We start from the raw sequence: 24,946 nt of genomic DNA, 5'->3' as shown, positions 1-24,946 counted from the left end.
AAGGATGATAACAATTTCCTTTTATTAAGGTTCCAAGTATATCTTCATGCTCTGCTATCCTGCTCTGTTGATAGGGCCATTTAGTTCGAAAATCAGCTGATTCATTATCCATATCTCTGGTCTTATCAATGATAATGATTCGACTAAACATGGAAATCCACACTTAGCCACTGACCCATATTGTCATACAGGCAGTGCTATGTGACTTTGACGTGAAAATACAACTATAAGCTGCAGTGTGTGACGTTTTGAGAGACAAAGGGAACTATCAGTGTGATTTGCAGAATGACGGATGGAGCAATGACTTGTGGGTAGAATTTGACACCACTAAGAGTGCAGTTTAACACGTTGTGTAGTGATGAGGTTATAATGTGAGGAGCACGTGCAGGGATATGAAACCAAGCAGAAAGAAATGAAACTGATTCCCTGTGGTTGGGCTGGGAAAACAGGTCAATAATGACAATGAGTTACGATGCAGGAACCCCCCCCCCCCCTAAGCTTGTAAAAGAAAAACATTAATAAATCCATTGACCTTTTGCCATATGGTGAGCAATGTCTGCCTGATGGTTCTTTGCTTGAAATTCTCCCAAACTTACAGTGTTTCCACACGTGTATGTTTTTGGTGTGTATGTGTTTATTCCATTGTGTACATGGAGAACTTCAAACTGAACAGCATGCTATGCAGTAAGGTAAAATTTCACCAGTGGAAAGAGAACTGAGATATGCGGCTGTACAAGATGCTATATATACATATCATAACGCTGCATATTGATGAGATAATGGAAATGTGAATTCGCTTTGGGAATGTGAATACCTAATCTGACCAAGCACGAATTCACTAGACAATCTCCTTCCCGATGTGAGTTTTGTCTCAGTCTCCTTGAACAGTGGTGATTAGGGGTTTAGTAAATGCACTTAAGGGTGGTAGTATGAAAGAAACAGTAGCAGTTTATCCCCCACATGAGCTGATTAATTAATTTTGGATTTAGTTGTATTACTGGTCTCTGCCCAGCCTGATGTGGATCTTAGCTTTGCTACTCGCACCTCCTTCAGACGGCCAGGGATCCATCTGCCAGCTCCTTGGCCCTTTCTGCGCTAATTAGCTCATTTAAATACAACTCCTGCTCTATAGGCTTCCACTTTATGCATTTTGATGGCCCAGTTGTAACAGGAGAAGCTTTAAATTTTGACCAGAGGAGGGAAACTGACATATGTGCATTCTTCCTGAGCTGTTGACTTTCACGCACTGCGAGTGAGACACACATAAGTGAGTCTTACACTTCACAGGCACACTTTGACACTGAGATTGAGACACACAAAAGTCAGTGTCACACTTTACAGCCGCACTTTCACGCTCTGAGAGTGAGACACACAAAAGTCAGTGTCACACTTTACAGCCGCACTTTCACGCTCTGAGAGTGAGACACACAAAAGTCAGTGTCACACTTTACAGCCGCACTTTCACGCTCTGAGAGTGAGACACACGAAGGTCAGCCTCGCACTTTACAATAGGAGTGGAAAAATAACCGATTGACATTGGGGCACCAGAATGAAAGCTCACTATGCCCTGATCAAAAACATGTGCACCAGATACAGTTTGGGATGAACTCGGGATGTATTGTTTCTAACATCCTTGCATTGGTAAAATCCGATTTATTAATGTAGAATAGTGAGTTTGGTTCATTTAAAAGAATTCTATTAAATATAATATGTTCATTTTCAAAATGATGAATATCTCACCAAGTCATGGTGTGCGCTACGGTAAAGTTAATTAGCAGTGAGTTCTTCTCAGGCAAGTAAATATAACTAAGCCAGTAACTGGTTAAATATTACTTGTTACAGTTTTGTTGTTTTTGTTTTATGGAGCCTACATTGAACAGTTGAATGTGACTATTGTAAACCGTTGTGCACAAGAGCAAGCTCTCTGTGTCTGTGAAAGGAGAAGAATCACCAACTTGTTCTTATGTTTATAGGAAAGGGAGGAAGAATCTGTAATGCAGTGCAAAATTTGTTTGTTTGTCTTTTATTGTGCTATTTTTTTCTTTGAATAAAAACATTTTTTGTTTTAAGATTTAGGCCTACAAGCAAGTGTTTGGTTTTGTCTTGTTAAAAATATCATATTCACCTCCATACTGTATTCACCATCACTTACCTCTCCAATCATATTGCACTCCCCCCCCCCCCCCCAGGTCAGAATACCTGAAGTACGGCTGTCACCACGGTCACTGCTGCTGTGCCACGGTCACTGCTGCTGTCACCTCCCTTACCGTGCCACATCACACCACCAATATACCTAAACACAATGCAGAGTGCCAGGAGAGTCTGGGCCTGGCCTGCCCTGTCCACTGGGAAGCAGCACTTCATGGTTACATAAATATTTCATTAGTAGATAGGAGATGCCGTATGCCTTTATTATCTAGAAATGTGACCAATAATTTTATAATTTTTCCCCGTCTAAACTATTTCTCAAGCACACTCTCTCATCTCCAGTTCTTCACTGCTGTCAGTGGCCTATTCTCTGCAAGTCTCAGCCAAGTCTCACTTGATTCGAAGGCGCGTCTGCCAATGCATCGTATCGCATTGTGTCGAGTCATATTACATCGCAATAGGGGTGAATGGTATCATACCACAATAGTATTTACTTCATATACAGTATACCTTTACATGTGTTGGATCGCTGGCGATGCATTGAGATGTGTATCACACCGCCTCAGAGACCACTGCTTTACAGTCACTCTTCTTCATTTGTGGGCTGCATCATAGACTGTATCTTTGAGCAAATGCCATGTACAAGTACAGTTTGTCACAATCTGCACATCTGTATTTTTTTACCTGAAAACATAATTTCTAAAAGTTTCCTCTGTACTTCTCTCCTGTTATTTTGATGTTGTCTTTTCTGTCCCCACAAGAGGAAACTCGATTTTATAAAAATATGTAACTGCAATCAAAAAACTAAAATGACCAAAAGCCTTGTATTTTGTTTGGTTACTTATAGTTAATTAAGGTTAGGGCTGGGTAATGGTTAAGGTAGTCATGTGGGTGCGTATGTGCGTGTGTGTGTGTGTGTGTGTGTGTGTGTGTGTGTGTGTGTGTGCGCGCGCGTGTGTGTGTGTTTGTGTGTGTGAAACAAGGAGACAGAAGGATGGCACCTGACATTGCCCAGGGCAGGGCACAGCACTATTAACATGAACTGCTTATTATCTCGCCTTATGGCGTGTTCATTTATTCACATTCCACCTGTGGAGATGGGCTGGGGGGCTGGGGGGCGGGGTGGGTGGGTGGGGGGTGAAGGTCACACAACTGACAGATGAGGCAACCTGTTATGAAATACTCATGCTGTTCTTCTCACATTCCCTCATTTCTTACCAGTTCCATCCATCTATTTTCCAATCGCTTGTACTGTAATGACTCACAGGGGGCCTGAAACCTATCCCAGGCAGCATGGGGTACAAGACAGGGGTACACACACACACACACACACACACGCATTTATATTCACATATTTGAGGGGTCCGTCCCATTTGAGAAAATCCCTAATCCCAGCAATGACAATCTTAACTCCTACCCAAACCTTTCACTATTTTTAGGTCTTTAATTACAGGCACAGGTTTTTGTAAAATTGAGTTTCCCCACGGTGTAATATATACATAACCCCTTACCCCCCATACACACACACACACACACACACACGGTATGGGCATTTTATAGATACCACTTCACCTCAGTGTATGACTTTGGGCTGCTGTGGGAAAATGGAGTTTCCTGTGGAGGAATTTTTGGGAGAGCGTGCAGGGAAGGTTGCGATCTAAGCCTCCATCCCTCTAGGCATGAGGTGACAGAACTACAGCATCCCTTTTTTACAATTCCTGAAGGAAAGTGTCTCGATTGACAGCTCCACAAAATCACAACATGTACCTTTTTCTTTGTTGCTACTATGTCAGGAGAATCATCCCAATGCAACAAGTGTCTTTCCACAACAAATGATATTTATCAGAGTGTGTCTCCATTAATCAGAGCTAATGGATTTGAAATCATACTTCACCTTGCTTGGCCAATAAAATTCAATAGACAGAGGATTGTTGCGTATGACATCTGTTTCCCCTCCGGTAAAAAAAAGGCCATAATGATTATGTATTTCACATTTGAAGTGTTTGACTTTGGCAGAAATTGTATGTTCTATTGCTTGGTATTTACATCATTCCCACTCCCACCTAACTCTCACCCACTTTTGTGTGCTGTCAAAAACCAAATCTGTTTTCTGTTCTGCACGTTACTGTAATATCCATTGTAATCTGTAATCAAGTTCTGCAACTTGATTACTTGGTATTGAAGACCAAATCAGACCGGTTGATAAAACATTACAGTGCTCAGATGAGCCTGCAGGGATTCACTTACACGGTAGCTCATAGTAGCTGTTTTTGCATGTTTATGAGTCTTTGTGTTCTGCAGGGGGCATTCTCTGATGCAAACTATGTGTTACTGTGTGTAAATTCACACACAAGCACAACCGGCACAGCGAGTTACTTAGAGTACAGATTTCCTCAGGTGGTGAGCATAAACCTAAATGGGGCCAAACCGAGCTTCCAACAAAAACTAAACTTTAAAAAATGCAGTTATATGAACTGTAACCAGGTCTGAACTCGGATGGCTTATCCTGATTTTTTATGGGCATTGTTAAAAAAGATACACACAATCACATAGTGTAACTGTGGGTCTCCTGATGTGACATATGCTTGTAAATTCTGCATTTCATGCTGGTGAAATGCTATTAGGAACTTAACGGCGGGTGTCTGCCTTAAAGAAACTGAATGAGGTGGAGGAGCCAGGCGTAGCCTCCCGTGTAAGATGGAGCCTGATCCTTGACTCGCGGTGATTAACTTCATTAAACTGCAAACAGTGAGGCTTCTGACCTGCCTTCCAGATTGGTGCTGACAGGCATCGTTCTCATTCACACTAATGTTTCATGGACTCTATTGCACCATCTGAAGGAGACTAATGATCTGTGTGGCTTATGTAGACATGTTAAATCAATGGTGTATGTTACAAAGACCTGCCTGCAGGCATCCAGAGAGGCCTTTGATTAGCAGTACTGCCTATTGCCGGCTCTGCTAAGGAAGCAGGTGCTGGTTTAACAGGGGGGCTATTTGAATACATAATGTCTCTCTGGAGACATATGGCTGTTGATAAAAGTAGCAGGCTCTTTCTGTGGAGTTTAGGCTTTGAGTAGCTTCATTAAACAGGTTAAATACATCACTTCCCTTATTCAACACCTGGATTCCATCAAACCTTCCAGTCAATAGTTATGCATCCTTTGCCATTAATAGAAGATTCAGTTCAGTACGCTGGGAAAAAAAAAAGATCAACTGGCTGATCTCTGTAATCCCTTTCCAATTTTGATTAAAATCTGTCTTTCTCTCCCTTTTTCTCTGTAGCCTGATGTATTCCAGGCGGTACTACTTTGAGGTTTTGCACAAGCAAGACGATAAGGGGTCTGACCACGTGGAGGTTGGGGTAAGTCGACCGGCTGAAAAATGAATAGCATCTTGTTCTGGTCCTCCTAGGTCCTTGGAGGGCTTCAGAAATAGTGCTCCTCTGATATATAAACATTACCTGAGCTTTTGACCTGAACAGAACTTACATGAATGGCAAGTGCAGTTCTGCAGAAATCACAGCATGTGCACATGGCGGCACTGAGCTCTTTGGTGGATGACCTTTCGGTCCCGACAGAATGGAATCAAACACCCGGTCTCGCTTTTAAGCTTGAGAACATTTCTTTTGAAAATACATGAATGGGTAAAGCCATATTTCTAAAAAAAAAAAAAAATGTTCAGGGCTGCTTTTAATGATGTACCAGGAGTATCAATATGAAGCAGTGAACATTTGGGTAGATCCCACAGTTTTGGACTATGTTTCTCCCTATGCTTTGAAAAAGATTTCCTCTGATTTCTGTTTAAAAAGGCCCTAGTTTTGAGTGCTGTGAGTTGGTCGTGTCTCCATCAGTCCCGGCCCAGTAATCACTCAGCAAAGACTCTTGTCCTGCTGAAGTGCAAGCAGAATGAGAGACCGCTGTCTTCTCTTCTCTATGAGTTCCCTGATTATCCATCCCCATGCAATGACGAGATCAGTCCTAATAAAACAGGACATAAGACAGCTCCACTCTCTGAGTGCATTGTGTTATGAACAAGGAAGGCTGTATTTTCCTAGGATGGGGGTGATTTACGTTTGGAAAGGATTTCTGTTTCTGCATTTGTTATGTATTAGAGCTATAGTAGAAATCCTGAAAATGATATTTAGGTTCTTAATTATCTTGACTTTCTTATTGTAGATACATGGCAGCTACATTACAGAAACACTTCTGCCCCCTGCCCCCACAAATATGTGCAATGGACCATTCCATACATTATTACACTCCTATATAGGAATCCATATAGGAAGCCTTGATATTGTATCTGTGTATTGGGCTACTTCTCATAGATTTCATCTTCTCAACTGATCCTTCTGATTCTAAATCCTGTTGTTTATAACTGTTTGAGATTGTTATTAAGCTACCTTCTATACTTTCCTTTTTGTCTTTTGCTCCTGAGGCAAAATATGAAATGATAGAGGAAGTCATTTCAGCTTGTTTGTATGGAAATGCTGGTGATCTGCGGTGGGGGAAACGCATAAATCCTGGGCACAGTCTCCCTCACACACTGCTACACGGCCTGCCTTTGAATTACCGCCGGGATATAGTTAAATCTTTTCAGATAAAACTGATTTACCACAGCTTATTCACAAATAAATTAGCGAGACGCCATAATAAATCGGAGCAGACATCCATTTATCAGGAAAAAATGTTTTCCCACGCTGCCACATTAGCTCAGTGTCATCAAACTCCATACCTGGCCTTGTGTCTTATTACTCATTAATCTAGTTCAGGGAGCCTGATTATTAGGTAATTATCTGTTGTGGTTTATAGTGATTTGTGTCCCTCAAAATTTGAGGGTCAAATACAACAGTAAGTATGTGGAAGTCATTGAATGTGCCCCATTCCTAAAGAAATAGCCATGCTCTCAGTTGAGAGAGAGATCTACAAAGGCACTGCCTGCTGGAACACCGGCTGTATTCAGACACGAAAGGGCATTCCTCCCATCCTCCACTGATACCTTCTCCTCACTCTCATGGTAATTGAAGGCGTGGATCTCCCCTTGGCGAATGTGCATGTCAGTATGGGGTTGTGCAACATTTCATGCAGTAAATTAGCAGGTGACAGAAAAGAACAGGAAAATATGAAATTACACTCGACATGTTACTAGCTAATGGCTAATGCTGTTTTTTTCTTCCTCTGCTGATCTATAGGTCTTGTGTACGACATAAATTTATTATTGATTTATTAGTAATTATGCATGGATCACAGTTGCAGATCCCAGCAGATTGTGTAGTGTTGACCGGCACAGACGCTGTTCTACAGGGTGAAGTTAGTAGCTACTGTAGTTGTGCGGCACTAGGGCTCTGAATGTGGGGAAGGCAGTGTGCGGCAGCCAGAGCCTGGGATTACAGTGGGATGAGACTGAGGGGATCCCACATGCAGTGTAGCGTGAAGCTCAGCGGCGTCCATCTGAGGCCCCTTTGTGTGCTGTGTGGGGTGTTCTTAATGGCATCTTTGTGTTCCTCTCCCTATCCATCCGGCCTCTACTCTAATTCACGCTCTTCATACGTAACTACTTCTCGGCTTTTAATCTGTCAGAGATATCACTGTCTAGAGGCTCACTACAAAGCCGTTGCATGATAAGATCACATATACAGTGCCCTCCATAATGTTTGGGACAAAGACACATTTTTCCTTGATTTACCCCTCTGCTCATGTTTAAAATTTCAAATAAAACAATCCAGGAGTGATTGAAGTGCGCATTCTATATTTTAAGGATATTTGTATACATTTCAATTTCACAACGTAGAAATTATAACAGTTTTTATATATAGTGCCTTTCACATCATGGCAGCATAATGTTTGGGACATTTGGCTTCACAGTTGGTTGTGATTACTCAGGTGTGCTTCATTGCTTCATTAATGCAGGGGTAAGATACCTAGGCTTGCTTCTACCATTTGGAGTCTGTAGTCGCCATTGTTATGAGAAGAAGAGCTATGCCAATGAAAGTCAAAGAAGCTATTATGAAGTTAAAAAATAAGAAAAAGAATATTACAGACATGAGTCAATCCTTAGGATTACCAATATCAACTGTCTGGAATATTATTAAGAAGAAAGAATGCACTGGTGAGCTCCCTAAACACCCATCCAGCAGATCAGAAACAGTCTTCAGGAGGCAGTTGTGTCTTTGTCAGAGACGACTCCCTTCAGAAGACTTCATGAACAGAAAGACAGAGGCAACACTGCAAGATGTAAATCACTGCTTAGCCACAAAAACAGGACGGCCAGAGTATAATTTGTAAAATAATACTTAAAAGAGCCTGCAGAATTCTGGACAAAGGTCGTGTAAGCAGATGAGACCAAGATTCTTACCAAGAATTTGGGCTTTATTCTTGACAGTGGTTTTAAATTTGACAGACAGATTAGTGCTGTGGTCAAAACAAGTTTCTATCAACTCAGACAGTTGCCTGAAGTCAAGCCCTATCTCCCTCATAGGGATTTTGAGAGAGTAATCCATGCTTTTATTTCTTCTCAGCTCGACTACTGTAACTCCCTATATGCAGGCCTGGAGCACTCTGGTATTCGGAGACTACAGTTGGTCCAAAATGCGGCTGCTCAGCTCCTTACGGGGACAAGAAAGCATGAGCACGTTACCCCAGTTTTGTCCTCTTTCCACTGGCTTCCTGTATCTTTTAGAATTGATTTTAAGATTTTATTGCTTGTTTTTAAGGCAGTAAATGGGCTCGGCCCTTCTTTTAACTATCCACACCCCAGTTAGGTCTTCTAATCAGATGATTCTGGACCTTCCCAGGACAAGGCTCAAAAATAGAGGGGATCGGGCCTTTTCAGCTGTAGGCCCAATCCTGTGGAACTGCCCACCACAGAACATGAAATCTGTTTGAAGTTTAGAGACTTTCAAGTCCTTACTTAAAACCCACCTATTTTCTTTGGCTTTTGCTTCAAGTTGAGCCCAGACATCTCAGTGCAGCATTATTGTACCTTATTTTGTTTTATTTTTATCTTATTTTAGTGTCTTCAATTGTCTCTTGTTCCTTGTTTTATTACTGGCTGAACCTGTGAAGCACTTTGGTCAACTATAGTTGTTTTAAATGTACCATACAAATAAAGCTGAAGTTGAAGTTGAGGAATTAAAGTGTAGCAGAGTGATGGGTTGAGGAAAGTGTGGAGACAAAAAAGGAACTGCGCAAGGTCCAAAGCATACCAGCTCATCTGTTAGCCATGGTGGAGAGGGCGTTATGGCTGCGACCTTTATGGCTGCCACAGGTGCTGGCAAGGAGCAGCTGAAGGTGGCTGCATTAGAGACCTGGCAGGGCATCACCAGAGAAGATACTCAGCAGCCGGCGATGCCTATGAATCACACACTTCAAGCAGCTGTTGAGTGCAAGGAATATGCAACAAAGTACTAAATATGACTGCTTTAATATGCACACCATTGCTATGTCCCAAACATTATGGTGCCCTGAAATAGGGGCACGATGTATAAAAAGTGTTATAATTTCTACATGCTGAGCCTGAAATGTATGCAAACAACTTTGTTAAAGTCTGGAATGTGCACTTTAATCTCATCTGAATTGTTCGATTTTAAATTTTAAACGTTGGAGAAGAGGAGTACATCAAGGAAAAATGCGTCTTTGTCCAAAACAATATGTAGGACACTGTGAAGCACATAGCAGTTACTTAGCCTGAAGAATGGCTTGCGATGAACACATTCTGTGGTTTCTGATATGTGCAGACACCAGGCATGGTTAGAAACATTCAGAAATAATAATTGCAATAGCAGTTATGCTAATGGTAGTATTTCCAATAGTTCACGCAACATACATGGAAGCCTGCAGCCATAGCCTAAAGTGCGGAGTGTGAAACCTCTTTGACTTATATCTTAAACAGCATCTCCAAGTGCATAACTTTACTCCTAGAACTGCTGCTGTTCGCTTTTTATCAGAAGATGTAAGATATCAGATTTTTTAGTTACACGCTAAATGCCATGTACAGGGTCTGCCTACATCTTAGAAGCTGAGATCAGTTTTTCTTTTCTTCTTTACAAAAATCCCTCTTTTCACAAGTCAGCCAGCTGTGTGTGCTTTTGTGCAAATATTTCAGCGGTGAGAACAGGCCGCGGTGTCCGTGTAACTGCGGGAAAGGTAAAGAGCCGGACAGCACTGTGTTCCAAAAAAAAAAGTTCATTATGAGCCAAGAAGGGCCATCTGCAAGAAAGCGGAATGGAAGAAGGAACGGTAAAGCCACGCAATCTGCCGCGAGTGGAACGGACCTAAACGAAATGTAATAAGCCAGCACAGACACATGAGAAAAATGCTTTTTCACAGTGGGCAAATGATCCAAGACAGAGTGGTGCCCCTCCCCCCACCAACCCGCTCCTAATATCATCAGTAAGTCAAACAAAAGAAGGCAATGTCCTCTAAAAAAGGGAATGCTACGCAGCCATCGACAATCATGACAGTTTGTGTATTTCATGCAGGAACTGTATCAGTTCATGATTTGTTCTTGAGTAGTAACTGAATAGTAACAAAGTTATTTGAGCCCCCTCAAGTAAAATGTTACCACCAGCTGTGATAACTACACAATCCTTCTTACCCCTGAAAGTAGAGACGATTTTCCTAAATCTTTTACTGCTTGCCCATTTTCGGTAAAGCAGAGCTTGTAAATAGATGCTATTATTAGTGCATGAACAGAGCAGATCTCTTCTGACTCCAGCCATTATTGTGGAAAATGACTTGTATTCCTTGACCTGCAGCCAGGATGATGGGAAGTGATACAGGCTATTGTATTCCCAGATTATTGTTGGTATATTGTTGGGGTGGTTTTGGGGCCGATGTGATGCTGATGGGAGGCTGTTTGTGGGTGATGGGAGGCTGTTTGTGGGTGATGGGAGGCTGTTTGTGGGTGATGGGAGGCTGTTTGTGGGTGGTGGCTTCATGGTGGGTCATCATGCTACTCGGTGTGTGAAGCTCGCTTTGTTGATGCTGAAAATGTGAAACCTTGAAGTTTAATGTTTTGATGCCAATACTTTAGCAGTATCAGTGCCAGTGTATGAGCTTTTAGCGGTATCAGTGCCAGTGTATGAGCTTTTAGCGGTATCAGTGCCAGTGTATGAGCTTTGTTAGTACACTTATCAGTATTAATGTTCAAGACGCGTGCTTTTCAGCTCAGGAGCTGCTCCATCCCCTGTTCTCTTCCCTCTTTTAGTGGCGTCCCTTTCTGCCCGGACTGAAGTATGAGGTTATTGACTCTGCCTATATCTCCCTTTACACAGGTAATCTTTTTTGTAATTTTCTGCCATTTTGATTTGTGACTTTACATGCATGGGAAATTGCAAAAGATAAACTAAAAAAAATAATTTCTCCATATTTTACAGTAAGCTGGATGTTCTTCGGTGACCTTTGTAGTTTGATATCACTCTGCTGCTCCAGGTCCCTTCAAATAAAAATGACTTACCAAACAAAGTAAACATTTATGGTACTTTCCAAGCTACCAATATTCATTTTTATGTAATTCTCTGGTGTGAACACAATGTGCTTTGAGGACTGACCACAATTCAGTGACTTAATAGAACTTCTAGCACACTATAATAAAGGAGAGAGGAGAGTGATGTTTGATATTTGCTGCCTTTAATGGCCTCTGCACCCATAGAGTTATATACACAGTTTCTGTCGCTGAGCCTCGACTTTTTGATAGCAAATCATGTCTCCCCGCAATACACTGTGACTCTTTGCCTTCAAAATGAATTTTTATTACACAAAGACATATTACATATTTGATAAAACAGATGATGTATTTTCAGAAATGTTCTATTGCCTTTCTGCCTTAAGTCTGAGCTGAGGCAGTATAGACTTGCTTCTGAACAAGCTGGATATGGGATGTAAGGACTAGAATGCTTAAATAAAAGGGGTTAATTTATCCTCTGTAACGATTCTTGGTGATTCTACCAAATTCTTTTAAACAACCACCAAATAACTTATTCTGTCTTTTTTATTTACACCAACGATACCAGGCTCTCCAGCTCTGTCTGAGGCAGAGTGATTTAGTCTTTTTATTCATTGAGAAAAGCCCTGCTGTCAAATTCCCCCTAATGCCTTATAGATCACGCCTGAAAACCCAGGCTAGAGATGGGCAGGATTAAATGTACCGAGTTTTCATCAGCGGCCCGGGTGCATCCATTCAAAGGATGAGTATGATCTTCATGATCCTTCTCAGCCCCCCCCCCCTCCCCCCGAATGACATGGTCCGCTTTATCTCGCTACTTTCAAGCTCAGGAAAGGACTCAGTGAAAGGTGTCAGCGTTTCTTCACCTTCTTCTCCTTACCTACTATTTCACCATTTTTATGCGCTGTGTGTGAATGCTCATATTTGATGATGGTTTTGTTGTAAATTTTCTTCCTGTCTCCACCTACTACAGTATATTTAATAATATTTTGGCAGTCATATTCTCAAGGAACTCTCTTTTTTAAACATTTAGGTATAAAAATTTAAGCAGAAGAAAGTTGTCCTCTAATTACTGTAGCTGCAGGGTGTGCTGGCATGAAATTGGCATAATAGCAATTGAAGGCGATATTAAGGCCTAAGTGCATATTATTATTATGCAATGTTCTGCACTGTGTCTTCCTGTCAGACGAGTCCAGCCTGAAGATGAACAGTGTGGCTCACATCCCACAGACCCTGGCCAGCCACAGCCGCATGCCACGGGCGTCCCGTGCAACCGGTCGCCATGGCGCTGACATGCTGAAACCTGACCCCAGGGACACCTTCTTCAGCAGTGAGTAACTCCTTCTCCCTCCCACGGTGCATCCCTTTCATCCGGAGTTGCAGCATGGCGGCGCGGTGGCAGCAGATTACATGTATATCACACTGTGACAGTGCTGACTTTAATCACATCGAGGGTGAGTGGGTGTGAGGTGACAAAAACCTGTGGTGGGCATAGATGTGGTAGCAAGTTAATCGCTGTATGGAGGGTCGTGGGGGGGGGTGGTTATGAATTATTGAAATCCTTGGGGCAGAAGTACTGCTGGCTGGACAATTTTCCTGTAAGCTTATACCACTGTCGAGGCATGAAAGAAGAAAGAAATTGTCTCGGAAAGAACAGCATTGGGAGGTCAACACTGCTGGGCACCCAAGATATGCTGGGTGAAGCTACTAATGAGCATGTAGAACTGGTTAAGGTTAATAACTAGTCAGCTTTATAACAGGACTTGGTGAATCTGGTTTCTGTGTACATACTCAGTATGTACATCAGTACATACTCTTCAGCTAAACATCAGTACATACTCTTCAGCTAAACTGCATTAATAAAGTGCCTGGTACCTGAATTTAATTATTCATTTGGTATTGTGTTGCAGTGTTGGTCACTATAATCGACTGGTGTCTGATATGGTGGATAATATCTGTTTTTTGCTTACATTATGACTCTTCAGAGACAAAATATGAATTGTTAAGTGCTGTGTGAACAGGGCCGTAATGTGCTAAAAAGCAGTGCAGTGCTGTTTTTTGTCCTCCTTGACCACATTGCTTGATCATGTCTTCATCTCGCGCACACTGTCACCCCACAGCTCCCATGATCGAAGTGGCACGCCTCAAGGACGTGCTGCCCACCTGCGCCTACTCCCCCTCCTATGTGTTGAAGGATTTCCCTATCGCACGCTACCAGGGCCTGCAGTTTGTGAGTCACGTCATGCTAACTGTCAGTCTTACTCTGTGTGTGTGTGTGTGTGTGTGTGTGTGCATTGCACACTCTGTGAGGAAATATTATCTCACGGATGCTCCTACTAAGTCTAAAATCACAGTATTTTTATTACTTTTTTGCCTCATAGATCTTACATAATTATACACTGCCACAGAATACCTTAAAAAAATCATAATCCATCAGTATTGGCTCATGACGTGTGGTGAGAAGTTCCTTAACCAGAAGCTTCAAACCGTTTATAGTAGTGATTCTCTCAATGGAAGCAAATCCTTCACTGTCAAGCTAGAAAATGCCCTGTTTATGGAATTAATGCTGTCTAATTGCATTTATCACAGCGCTTGAGGAATGCTCATTAGCTTTAACAATTACCAAGCCACACATGTGAATTAAAAAAAAAGATGATAATCCCTGAAATTACTTTTTTTGTCCTTACAATTTCTCAGTACTTCTGCTCATGGCAATGTCTGAATTGGGGGGCTGCTGCCATCTATTGATCAGTCCCTGACAATGCACCAACAAAAAATATATATATATATTTTTAAAATGCATTACCATCTCTTCATTAAGTTAAATCGATAGTAGCCTAATGTAATGGGACTATACAATAATGATTTGTTGTTTCTCTAGGTGTACCTTTCATTCGTCTATCCTAATGACTTCACACGACTTACCCACATGGAGAAAGAGAACAAGTGCTTCTACAGAGAATCGCCCATATACCTGGAGAAGTAAGCAGTGTGCTATAAGGAAGTCATGTCAATATAAACTGCAATTAAGAAATGAAAAATGCTGCCATGTTTACTCTATGAAGTTGTATTGTTCATTGGTGATGCACAGCAGCAGAACTTCTGAATCACAAACACATCCCCACCGCCATTTTCCAAAGGAGTTTTAGATTTATATTGTTTATATTGTAAATTGTCAGTGTTTTCTTTTTGTCCACATTAACAGGTTTGGCTTTTACAAATACATGAAGATGGATGAGGAAGAAGACGACAGGCCGTACTTCTTCGCTAACACAGATGGTGTGTATTCTTGGTTCAGGGAGAGTAGGCAAGACAGGAAGGACCTGATCGCCGAAGTGCCAAAACCAAGGCGGTATTATTACAGCTGTGCTCTCGCTCCATCTGCTTTAAACCATTTGTGCATGCTTTCTGGGATATTAGAGGACTAGGCAGTAATTAAAGAGAGTAAGTGCCAGCTGCCTGCCACTTGTGTGCCTTTATTCTTTCTTTATTTTTCAGAATTTCTGGAGGAGGAGCAAGGAGCTGCTTCGGAGGATGAGCCCACAGTAGGAGACACAAAGCCACTAAGGGTGGGGGAGCAGGGCGGCCCCATTAACCCTAAGGCCTCCGTGGGAACTGCGTTCCCGTCCGCAGCCAGCAGGCTGGGCAGAGCGAGACCTGTGCCCGACCAATGGGGCCGGCATTCCTCTGAGCATGAGCTGGATGGAAAAAGGAGTGGCAGCATAGCGCCTGCAGAGCCACAGGGCCCTGTGAGCAGGGAGCAGCCAGAGCACGGCCAGGAACCTGCGTTCAGCACGGCTGTGGCAGTACGAGGCCGCACCCTTTCCTGGTCCCGAACGGGCTCTGGGGAGCTGAGCCGAAGAGGTGGCACAGAAGCTTTGTCCAAGCTCAACAAGTCAGCTCGGTTTTTCTACCACAGGAGTCCACTCCCAGCCTTGGCCGGCAAGGCCAAGGAGACACTCTTATCTGCTAATGCAGGCCGGAGCATGTCCGCTAGTCCGAGAGCAAACGGCACACGCTTTGCTACAAAGAGTAAAGAGGACCATATTTACGTCACCCGGCCTCGGCCGTCCAATAGCAGAAGGGGTCTTATCCACCAACACGCAAGGGAGATCTTCCCCGGACTCTTCCTGTATCAGAATGGCAAGACCACCAAGCTGGTCAATTTGAGAACCAGACCTAAAAGAGAAAGAGGTGCAGCCCGAGGCCCCAAGCTGTGGCCCAGATCCTCTCAGAGGAACAGCAAGACCTCTTTATTGGGTGGAAATTTTAGCCACACAGTCACCCATAAGATATCTAACAAGGTAACTTCAACAAGGCACCACCAGAGGAGGATAGAGAATCGCCAGGCAGAAAGAGAGGAAGCTCCAGCCTCCACTATTAACACTAGAAACATTACCTCCATCTTGCTTGATGGGGAAACTTCTACAATTACTCCAACAAGCCCCAAAACCCTTAGCCTCAATTCCTCTGTGGACACCCTTCCCACAGTAGACAGCATTATTGTCTCAACAAAGACCTCAGAAATTGAGTCCCAGGAGCAGCTTGGTCCTGAGCCAGGGGAGGGTCCAGAAGAAGGGGGCCTGTCCGAGTACAGCTACGAAGAGGCTGAAGCCCGGCCCAATTGGCCAGAGGAGGCCATCAACTGGCAGCGCACGTTTTCCGTCAACACCATGGACTTTGAGGTACTACGCTCTGACTGGAACGACTTGCGCTGCAACGTGTCCGGCAACCTGCAGCTGGGAGAGGGCGAGGTGGTGGACGTGCTGGCCCAGTACATAGAGAAGCTCAATGAGCAGAATGGCAGGTGAGGCAGCTGGCTTGTGGTGTTGACAAGGTGTTTGAAAATGGAGTTAACCAGACCAACGTCAAACTGTGGTTGAATGTAATGAGCTAAAAGCTAATTGCTAGTTTGCTTGTCATGAGTTGGTAAGAATATCTTGTCTCACAAACAGGATCTACACATTGCTTAGAATCATCAATGTAGAAAAGAGACGCGACTCAGCCCGGGGGAACCGTTACCTGGTGGAGCTGGAGCTGATGGAGCGTGGTAAGAAGGTGGTGCGGCTCTCCGAGTACATCTACCTTCTGCAGCATCCCGGCCACCCTGAGGATGGCCAGGATAACAGCGAGGGCACCGGCACCTCAGCCCATGGCCTCTCCAATGCCACAGGACAGGAAGGGCCCCTTCCTAGTGTCCAGGGTGCCCCATCTCACGTTACCCCTCTAGCAAGCACGGCCTACGTCAAGCCCCTGCTGTGCCAGCCGGACACGTTGAAGTGGAGGCATGATGTCATGGTCCATTTTGTGGTGCCAGGTGTGTAGATAACCCTCTGGGGTCAACGGCATCGTTGGCGATGCCGTGTATCTTTCTTGTATATTTCAGTTCATAACTCGCTGAAATCTTATTGTAGAAACATGAAAAAATGAATCCATAAATCCATAATCTGTCTTCTTTTCAAAACGTCCATTGTCGGAAGTATTAAAGTTTTTAAAATTAGGTTAAATCGGCAAAAAAGTAAACCATGTCACCTTACTTTGTTTTACCTGCATCGGGGGCGTGTAGTACTGCTCTCACCTGAAGATCGCTATTCGTATACTAAATAGCCGCTTATATACCGCGTATTCAAATCGCATTCGCATGGTAATTTGATGAACAACTCAACGGTGAAACGCGATCCAGATACATCCCCATCAGCACCATAAAAGGGGGGGAGGGATGTGGCCAGGTGTGAATAGCTCATGCATACACATGAAATACATATTCAATGAAAGGAGCCAGAAATAGTGACTTGAGTTAGGTTTTTCTTATTTTTTTATCCAACTGAATGTTGCAACTATACCATTTAGTCATCTTCATGTACCCAAGACTTTGGTGACCAGATATCTGGGATCAAAACAAACTTCCACCATTGCTTATTATGTACTTTTATAATATTTCTGCAAGTGTGAAAGTGTGTTCCCTACTCCTAGACCCCAGAGGGTGAATACCGTAGCAAAAAGTCTTGGTAGATGCTGTGTTTACAAGGAACTTCACAACTTTCATTGGAACTTTAGAAAGGTACTCCAGCAGTTCCCTATGTGATATCTTTAATGAAACAGGCCAGGTACATTACAGTACCTGGACCTCCTTGAATGTTTAATTGAGCACTATTCTATTACTTCTTTGCTTGAGACTGTCTTTCTAGGGCTAGATAAGTTATGGTAGTCCTATGGTAACACCCAGCATTATTGTCTTCATTTGCCATTGATTTATCAGATGCTTTAATTCAAAATGACATGCAGTTGAGAAAGCAGGTTCAGCCAGTTCCTGGAACGATTGGGGTTTATGGGTTTTGCTCAGGGGCCCAACAGTAAAATCAATTCGCTGACCATGGGACAGTGACCTGAACTGACATGAACCAGTAACCTACTTACCAGAGTCTTGACCTACAGCCCCAATATCATCTTGTTTCCCTCTCTCTGTAGTAAAGAACCAGGCACGCTGGGTGCAGCAGTTCATCTCTGACATGGAGTTCTTGTACCATGAGACCAAGGATGACAACTTCAGCATCATTATAGTTGACTTCCAAAGTGATGACATGGACGTGGAGCAGGCACTCAAGGACAGCACGGTGCCCAGGTGAATCCTGCCAGACGTTAATTACTATAATTGTGGTGAATGAGATAATGACCGAGAAATCAAATGAGATTTTTTTTCCTCTTTATTTGCAGGAGTTTATAGGTAGATGCTATTATTTGTAGGCATCATTCATGTGATTAAAATGAATGAGCAAAGGGACTGTTTGTGTGCTTTTGGCAGATATGAATATTTGAGACGTGAGGGGAATTTCGAGCGGTCTGCAGGCTTGCAAGTTGGAGTGGATTCTGTCAAGGTGAGAGTCATCAAGAAAGCCTGGCTTCCTAGGGGAATGTTTTTACTGAGTAAAATTAGCACTAATTTATGATGCTTGCTCTTCCTAATCCTTTTTCCCTCTTTGTCTGGGGAACAGGGAAACTGTATAATTTATGGAAACAAGCCATGAAGCATCATATGTATTTCTAGTTTGGGTAACGGTTTACATTAACTGCACCTTGATGATGCCTTTATAATACATTCGGAGAACATTCAGTGCCCCTTCTTAATGTATTTAAAATACATTCATAGAACATTCATAAGCAGCATGTAAGTACAGTAAATACACCTTAACATCCTAACAGACACTATATGGACCAAAGTACAGTGGTACCTCGGTTCTCGAACTTAATCCGTTCCGGACTCCGGATCGAATCCTAAAAAGTTCGAGTTCTGATCGAATTTTTCCCATAAGAAATAATGGAAAACCAATTAATTGGTTCCCGGCCCCCCAAAATTACACCTAAATATGTTTTTTTTTTTTTTTAGCATTTAAACACAAAATGAACAGGATAAAACAAGAAGAGCATTTTTTTCTTAAACGATAAAGATCTTATCCCAACATTACCCCTGTCCTGCCCCGATCGTCCGCTCCTTCCGTGTGCCACGCCCCCTCCTTAACCTCGTGTGGGATCCCCATGTGATCAGCTGTTTCTTGTTGTCATTAGTCCTCTATTAAGTCTGCCTTTCGGTTTGTTTCCCCAGTCCGGTCATTGCGACGCAGCATTAGAAACATGACTGTTTAAAACTTTAAAAAGAGCACGGAATATGACCATATATCACTGAGAGTTGAAGGGCATGATCAAAAAGGGGAAGTCCAGTTTTCGACTTGCTTACAGGGCTGGCTTAAAGCAACGCATTCTGATCCTGACGCAATGCATTACGGTTAGATGCATTGCGACATCTCACCCGGCTGCACAAACTGGAACCGCCTCCGTGATGACACACCTTTGCCCATATTGGCTGAAGAGTTTAGTTACACGCATGACGTTTGTATCCCAGGCCGTTCCGATGCATAATCTGCTATTTCTCCCGAATATCACGTAAAGCAGTGAGAACTGGTTTTCAGTTAATTTACCTGGTAAAATAAAGTTTAAATAAATGACATAAATGCTCTAATAGTACACGTAAGTTAGTGGTTTATTTATTGTTAGTTGCTGTAATGTTGCGCTGCTTTATTTGGTTAATCGTCCAGCCTGTGAAGAAGGCATTCAAGTAAGAATTGCGTTGTAGTATGACTAGCTCTGGAATACACCTCTTGGTGCTACTTGGACACATCATCAACTCATTTCCTGGCACGTACAACTTATATTAGGTCGGCGTTCACGGTTCAACTTCTGATATTCAGATCGAGTTCTAGGTCAAACTGGTTTGTTCGACTTTCAAGAAATTCAAGTTCTAGTTAGTTCGAGAACCGAGGTACCACTGTATTGGGACACACCTCTTAATCATTGAATTCAAGTGTTTCATTCAGACCCGTTGCCAGAGTTGTATGAAATCAAGCACCTAGTCTTGCAGTCAAGTGTACCAACATTTGTGAAAGAATGGGTCACTCTGAGGAGCTCCATGAATTTAAGTGTGGTACTGTCTTATGATTCTTAGTCAGTTTGTGAAATTTCTTCCCTGCTAGATATTTCGCAGTCAACTGTAAGTGGTATTATTGTGAAGTGGAAGCATCTAGGAACAACAGAAACTCAGCCACAAAGTGGCAGACCACGTAAAGTAACAGCACTTTTGGGAAGTCTTTGGGAAGGCCCTTTTCTGTTCTAGCATGAATGCGCCCCAGCGCACAAAGCAAGATCCATAAAGACATGGTTGGGGGAGTTTGGTGTAGAAGAACTTGACTGGCCCACACAGAGACCTGACCACAACCCCATCAAACACCTTTGGGATGAACTAGAATAGAGACTGCATGCCAAGCCTTCACTTACAACATCAGTGCTTGACCTCACAAAAGCTCTTCTGGGTGAATGGGCAAAAATTTCCCACAGACAGACTCCAAAATTCTGTGGAAAGCCTTCTGAGAAGTGTGGCAGCTGTTATAGCTGCGAAGGGGCCACCAGCTCCATATTGATGCCTATGGATTTAGAATGGCATGTCATAAAAAGTTTATGTAGGTGTAATGGTCAGGTGTCCCAGTATATTTGTCCATATAGTTTACTTTACCAGCTTTAATATACATTAATAACAAACATTATACAATTGCAATGTTCATTATTATCATATAGTTTTTTTGGTCCCTACTAGGATAACCTCAATTTTATAAAAATCTGTGATTGCAATTAGAAAACTAAAAATGCCAAAGTCTTGTATTTTGTTTGGTTATTTATGGTCAAGGTTAGTCCTGGGTAGTGGTTAAGGATGTTTGTGTAAGGGTGTGTGTGTGTGTGTGTGTGTGTGTCCGTATGTGAAAACTACTTACAAGGTACAGAAAATGCATAGTGGTCCAGTGGTTAGCACTATTGTGTCACACCTCTAATGATGGGGTTCCAGTTCCATCCCTGGCTTTGGGGTGTGGACTTCACAGGTTTTAAAACTAGCAGGTAGGATGAATTAGTGGCCCATAGTATGTGATTATGTCTGTGCCTTATCATAAGTTTGCCTTCCATCCAGGGTGTTCCTGGGATATGCTTGAGGCTTCCAGTGACTCTTTAAGTAGTCATGGAAAATAGATTAATAGAAACTTCCAAATTAAAATGATTCACTTTTTTGTTGATGTACTCTTTCCAACCTGACACATTCGATTGCATCAAGTGAGGTGAGCTGAAACTCCATAATTCATGATCACAGCCTATGGATACATTCACCTCAAACAGTACCTATAATAAAAACTTAAAAGGTATCATTTGCAAATACTGAGTGTATACTCTGTGTTGTGTGCCTCTTTGTGCTTCTCAGGATAGTCACAGTATTGTCTTCTTGTGTGACCTGCACATCCATTTCCCCCTGAACATACTGGAGAGCATAAGGAAGCATTGCATCGAGGGCCTGCTGGCTTTTGCGCCCATCGTCATGAGACTGGCCTGTGGCAGCTCCCCCCAGGAGCCTGATGGTAATAAACTTAGAGACACACACACTCCCTCATAGCATGGCCTCACGTGACAGGAACTGGCAGGGCACACAGTTGAGACTTAACAGAACAGCACTTATAAGGACTCACACACCCACACAGTTTCACAGGGATCCACGTTCTCACGGTCCTTCATGAAGCACCCTTTATGACTTGATTGTGATTCACTAGCCATCCACTCTCACACTGCTCTTTCTGCCTGCCACTGGCAGTTAATTATTCCAAAGCCAATGGCTCCAGTGTCTTTAAGAGCATTATCTCGAGTGAGAACATTATCGGGTCCAGTGACTTTTGACAGGAAATTAATTGCTTGTGTTTTGTTCTGTTTTGTTTTTTCCTTCTTTACTCAATGTGCTCCCTAGGGTACTGGGAAGTAAATGGCTTTGGCTTGTTCGGCATTTACAAGTCAGACTTTGACAAAATTGGGGGAATGAACACAGAAGAGTTTAAAGACAGGTGGGGAGGAGAGGATTGGGAGCTGCTTGACAGGTATGTCATCTTCAACGAACCAAAACCTCATTGAATTTGGGTCACTACAGTGCATGTGCTTCCATTTACTGGCATGTTTTTTGTCACATGAGATTTCTTACAGTATATTCTGCAGATGCACTGAAATTCTGTCTATTGCATATATATCACTTACAAATTCACTGTATTAGAGATCCATTCTGGACCAATGCAACAAGAGGGCTCAAACATCCAACATCCAGGTTACAATTCCGATTGCTTAGCACTACCACCTGCTACCCCAGTGCACCACCTGCTCTGCCCAGGGACAATACATCCATTCATCTGTGCTCCAATGCCTCACAGGGTTCTGCAGAATGGCCTGGAAGTGGAACGTCTTAGACTGCGGAACTTCTTCCACTACTACCATTCCAAACGGGGGATGTGGAACACTGAGACACAGAAGAAGAGCCCCAAAGGCTAGCTTCCTGTGAAGCAACAAACAAAGGTTTCTCCATGAAAGAAGAAAATTTAGTTTTCTTTCTTGACACAGCCCATCTGAGAGGGCTTTTCTGGAGTCAGTGGGAGCTGGACAAGCTGTATCTCCCCTGTGGCCTGAGTTCTAGTCTCAGCTGCAGCACTTTCGCTGACAAACTCCAAGGAAACATGTTAGAGGCAAGAAGTTTCACAAAGAATCTTATTATTATTACTATGATTTTATTATTCTTAATGTTGCTCCAAAACTAATAGCCTTATCAGAGTAATTCATTTTAGATTAAGCAATTGGACCAATTTATTCGCAAAATTCTTACTTTATTCATGGATACACAGACAAGGAAATATAAATGTTTTGGTTGGAGGTTATTGTGGGGGTGTAACAGATATCGAGAAGCTTTTCATTGTTGTAAAATTTGTATCTATGATAAGAGGGAAATGGTGAGGGAAAAATACACAGTGTAGCTATTGGAATACACTGGTGTGTGTTAGCTGGTATATGTGCTTGTCAATGTTTTGTTTATGGGCTCCATGTGTCCATGTGTCTACTAAGGCCTAATACCTAACATGTCCATGGGAACCTCCACAAATTAGCGCTGTGCTGCAAGTTTACCCTAAATTAGTGGGTACAGGAGGTCACTAATTTTAGAGTGTGTGGCACAGTTTGCAAGGTGAATGGGCTTCATTATGTCCTCCTTTGTCCATGTACTCTGAAGAGAAATACCAAACTATCACAAAAACCAGTACAGGAAATTATTGGCAAGGATTTTTTTTAAGGAAATCCAGACTTGAAACTGGTTGAACATTGCTGTTAAACTCAAATGAATCAATTTTATGATCATATCTATGCTTCATTCTCATATGTACAAATGTTTGCTTTGTGATTTAATATTTATTTTCTGAATTGTTTGTCCCAAATCGAAATCATGCAGCTACACCAAAACAGTGAAGCTGTCCCTTACCTTTTAAAGGAGAGATGCATTATCTTTGCTCGGCAAACGTGAGAAGGCCAATTCATGCTTTTGTGCTTTTGTTGGGCTGAGTTTACAGGGTGACAAATGTGAAAAAAAATATCACAGCACAGGAATGTGTGCAATAGCCAGTAGTAATCAATGGTTCTGAACCCTGAGGAGTTCAAAGAAGTTTGTTTAAAGGTACATTTTTGGAATGAGCTATACAGTATATATATGAGTGCAACATATGTAAGTATTGAATTATGCTTACCTCAGCACTACCAAGGGATTCACGGACCAAAAGAATGATACATTTAAACAATGAAAGGCTCGTTTGACCATATATCACTGAGAGTTGAAGGGCATGATCAAAAAAGGGAAGTCCAGTTTTCAAGAGCCATGATATCTGGACATTTTTGAGTTACTTAAAGGTCAGGGGTTGATGGTTTATACAAGGAGATCCAGGTAAGCCTAGTTTCTTCAGGTAGAAATGCTGATATGAGTTATGGAGGAAAGGAGCACGTCATGTGGCTGTTAACATGGAGTTTCCCATAGTATCTGGATATCTGTTGAGAAGGTGAGGGATCCTATGTCTAACTGTATGTTTCACTTGAAAGTATAATTGTTTGATACATATTGTAAATGTTATTTACTGTGACTTGGACTTAAATAGATACAAAAATGATCATGGTTTGGTATGAATATGTATATGGATTCGGTAGCTGTTTTACGTGCTTAGTGAGACCCGTTACATCTGTACAAGTATCTAAAACTTAAATTACTGACTGAGATTGTCAAAACCATCGTCTTCCCCAAGTCAAAAAAATGAAACTTTTTAGCCTCTTTAAAACTGATTATATATAGGGAAAACAGGATTTGATGTACAGTACATTTCAAGGATAATTTCTGTGAAATTGTGTAGAACTTTATTAATGTACTGTATTTGGTTATTTTTTTTCAGTTCTCTCTTTTTAAAATAAAACTGAAGTTAATCCTCAGATCACATTTGTGTTTTTGAAAAGTCATAGCACACAGCTACTAAAAACGTAATCGTTAAAACTTTCACTCCAATCTAAAAATCTGAAAAGTGTTGATTTTATGTAAATACAATATGGTTTCATTCATACACATCTACAATAAAATACGCTACAACTATAATAAAACTACAATTTTTTTAGAAATGTCTGGTTTTAATATATGTCTTCTATAGGATATAGTCTAGGAGTAGAATACAGTACTCTTCGTCATGTTTCGCTGTCGTCTTTTTACACGGCAACTTCACGTACAGATTATTTTTCGATTATTTTTCGCTGCCTTCATTTTGCAACTGCCTATCATGAAAATGATCGACACGTCAAACTTTCAACACAGTGTTAATCAAATGCATGACACTGAAGAAAATGAAAACAAGGAAACGCTTATTGCGCCGCCCTATAACTTATCCTATTGGCTCCCTTTCAAAGGTTCCGTTTTCTGACTGGTTGTACGAAGTTTT

General features: G+C 42.2%; 1 protein-coding gene across 1 annotated transcript in view; it reads left to right on the top strand.

Annotated features, from left to right (window-relative positions):
• Window positions 1-24,449, top strand: part of LOC111841532 (N-acetyl-beta-glucosaminyl-glycoprotein 4-beta-N-acetylgalactosaminyltransferase 1-like) — an 86,087-nt gene extending 61,638 nt beyond the window's left edge. Inside the window, exons 8-20 of the mRNA XM_023807350.2 lie at window positions 5,433-5,511; window positions 11,355-11,421; window positions 12,778-12,921; window positions 13,712-13,821; window positions 14,473-14,573; window positions 14,797-14,870; window positions 15,090-16,398; window positions 16,547-16,908; window positions 18,060-18,213; window positions 18,394-18,466; window positions 21,385-21,538; window positions 21,919-22,045; window positions 22,370-24,449. Coding sequence (XP_023663118.2) covers window positions 5,433-5,511; window positions 11,355-11,421; window positions 12,778-12,921; window positions 13,712-13,821; window positions 14,473-14,573; window positions 14,797-14,870; window positions 15,090-16,398; window positions 16,547-16,908; window positions 18,060-18,213; window positions 18,394-18,466; window positions 21,385-21,538; window positions 21,919-22,045; window positions 22,370-22,487 — 2,872 coding nt within the window. The 3' untranslated portion in view covers window positions 22,488-24,449. The remainder of the gene's footprint in view (window positions 1-5,432; window positions 5,512-11,354; window positions 11,422-12,777; window positions 12,922-13,711; window positions 13,822-14,472; window positions 14,574-14,796; window positions 14,871-15,089; window positions 16,399-16,546; window positions 16,909-18,059; window positions 18,214-18,393; window positions 18,467-21,384; window positions 21,539-21,918; window positions 22,046-22,369) is intronic.
• Window positions 24,450-24,946: the final 497 nt, after the last annotated feature.

Source organism: Paramormyrops kingsleyae, chromosome 11, assembly GCF_048594095.1.
Source record: "Paramormyrops kingsleyae isolate MSU_618 chromosome 11, PKINGS_0.4, whole genome shotgun sequence".
Classification (NCBI taxonomy): domain Eukaryota; kingdom Metazoa; phylum Chordata; class Actinopteri; order Osteoglossiformes; family Mormyridae; genus Paramormyrops; species Paramormyrops kingsleyae.
This window is presented reverse-complemented; position numbering and strand designations above follow the sequence as displayed.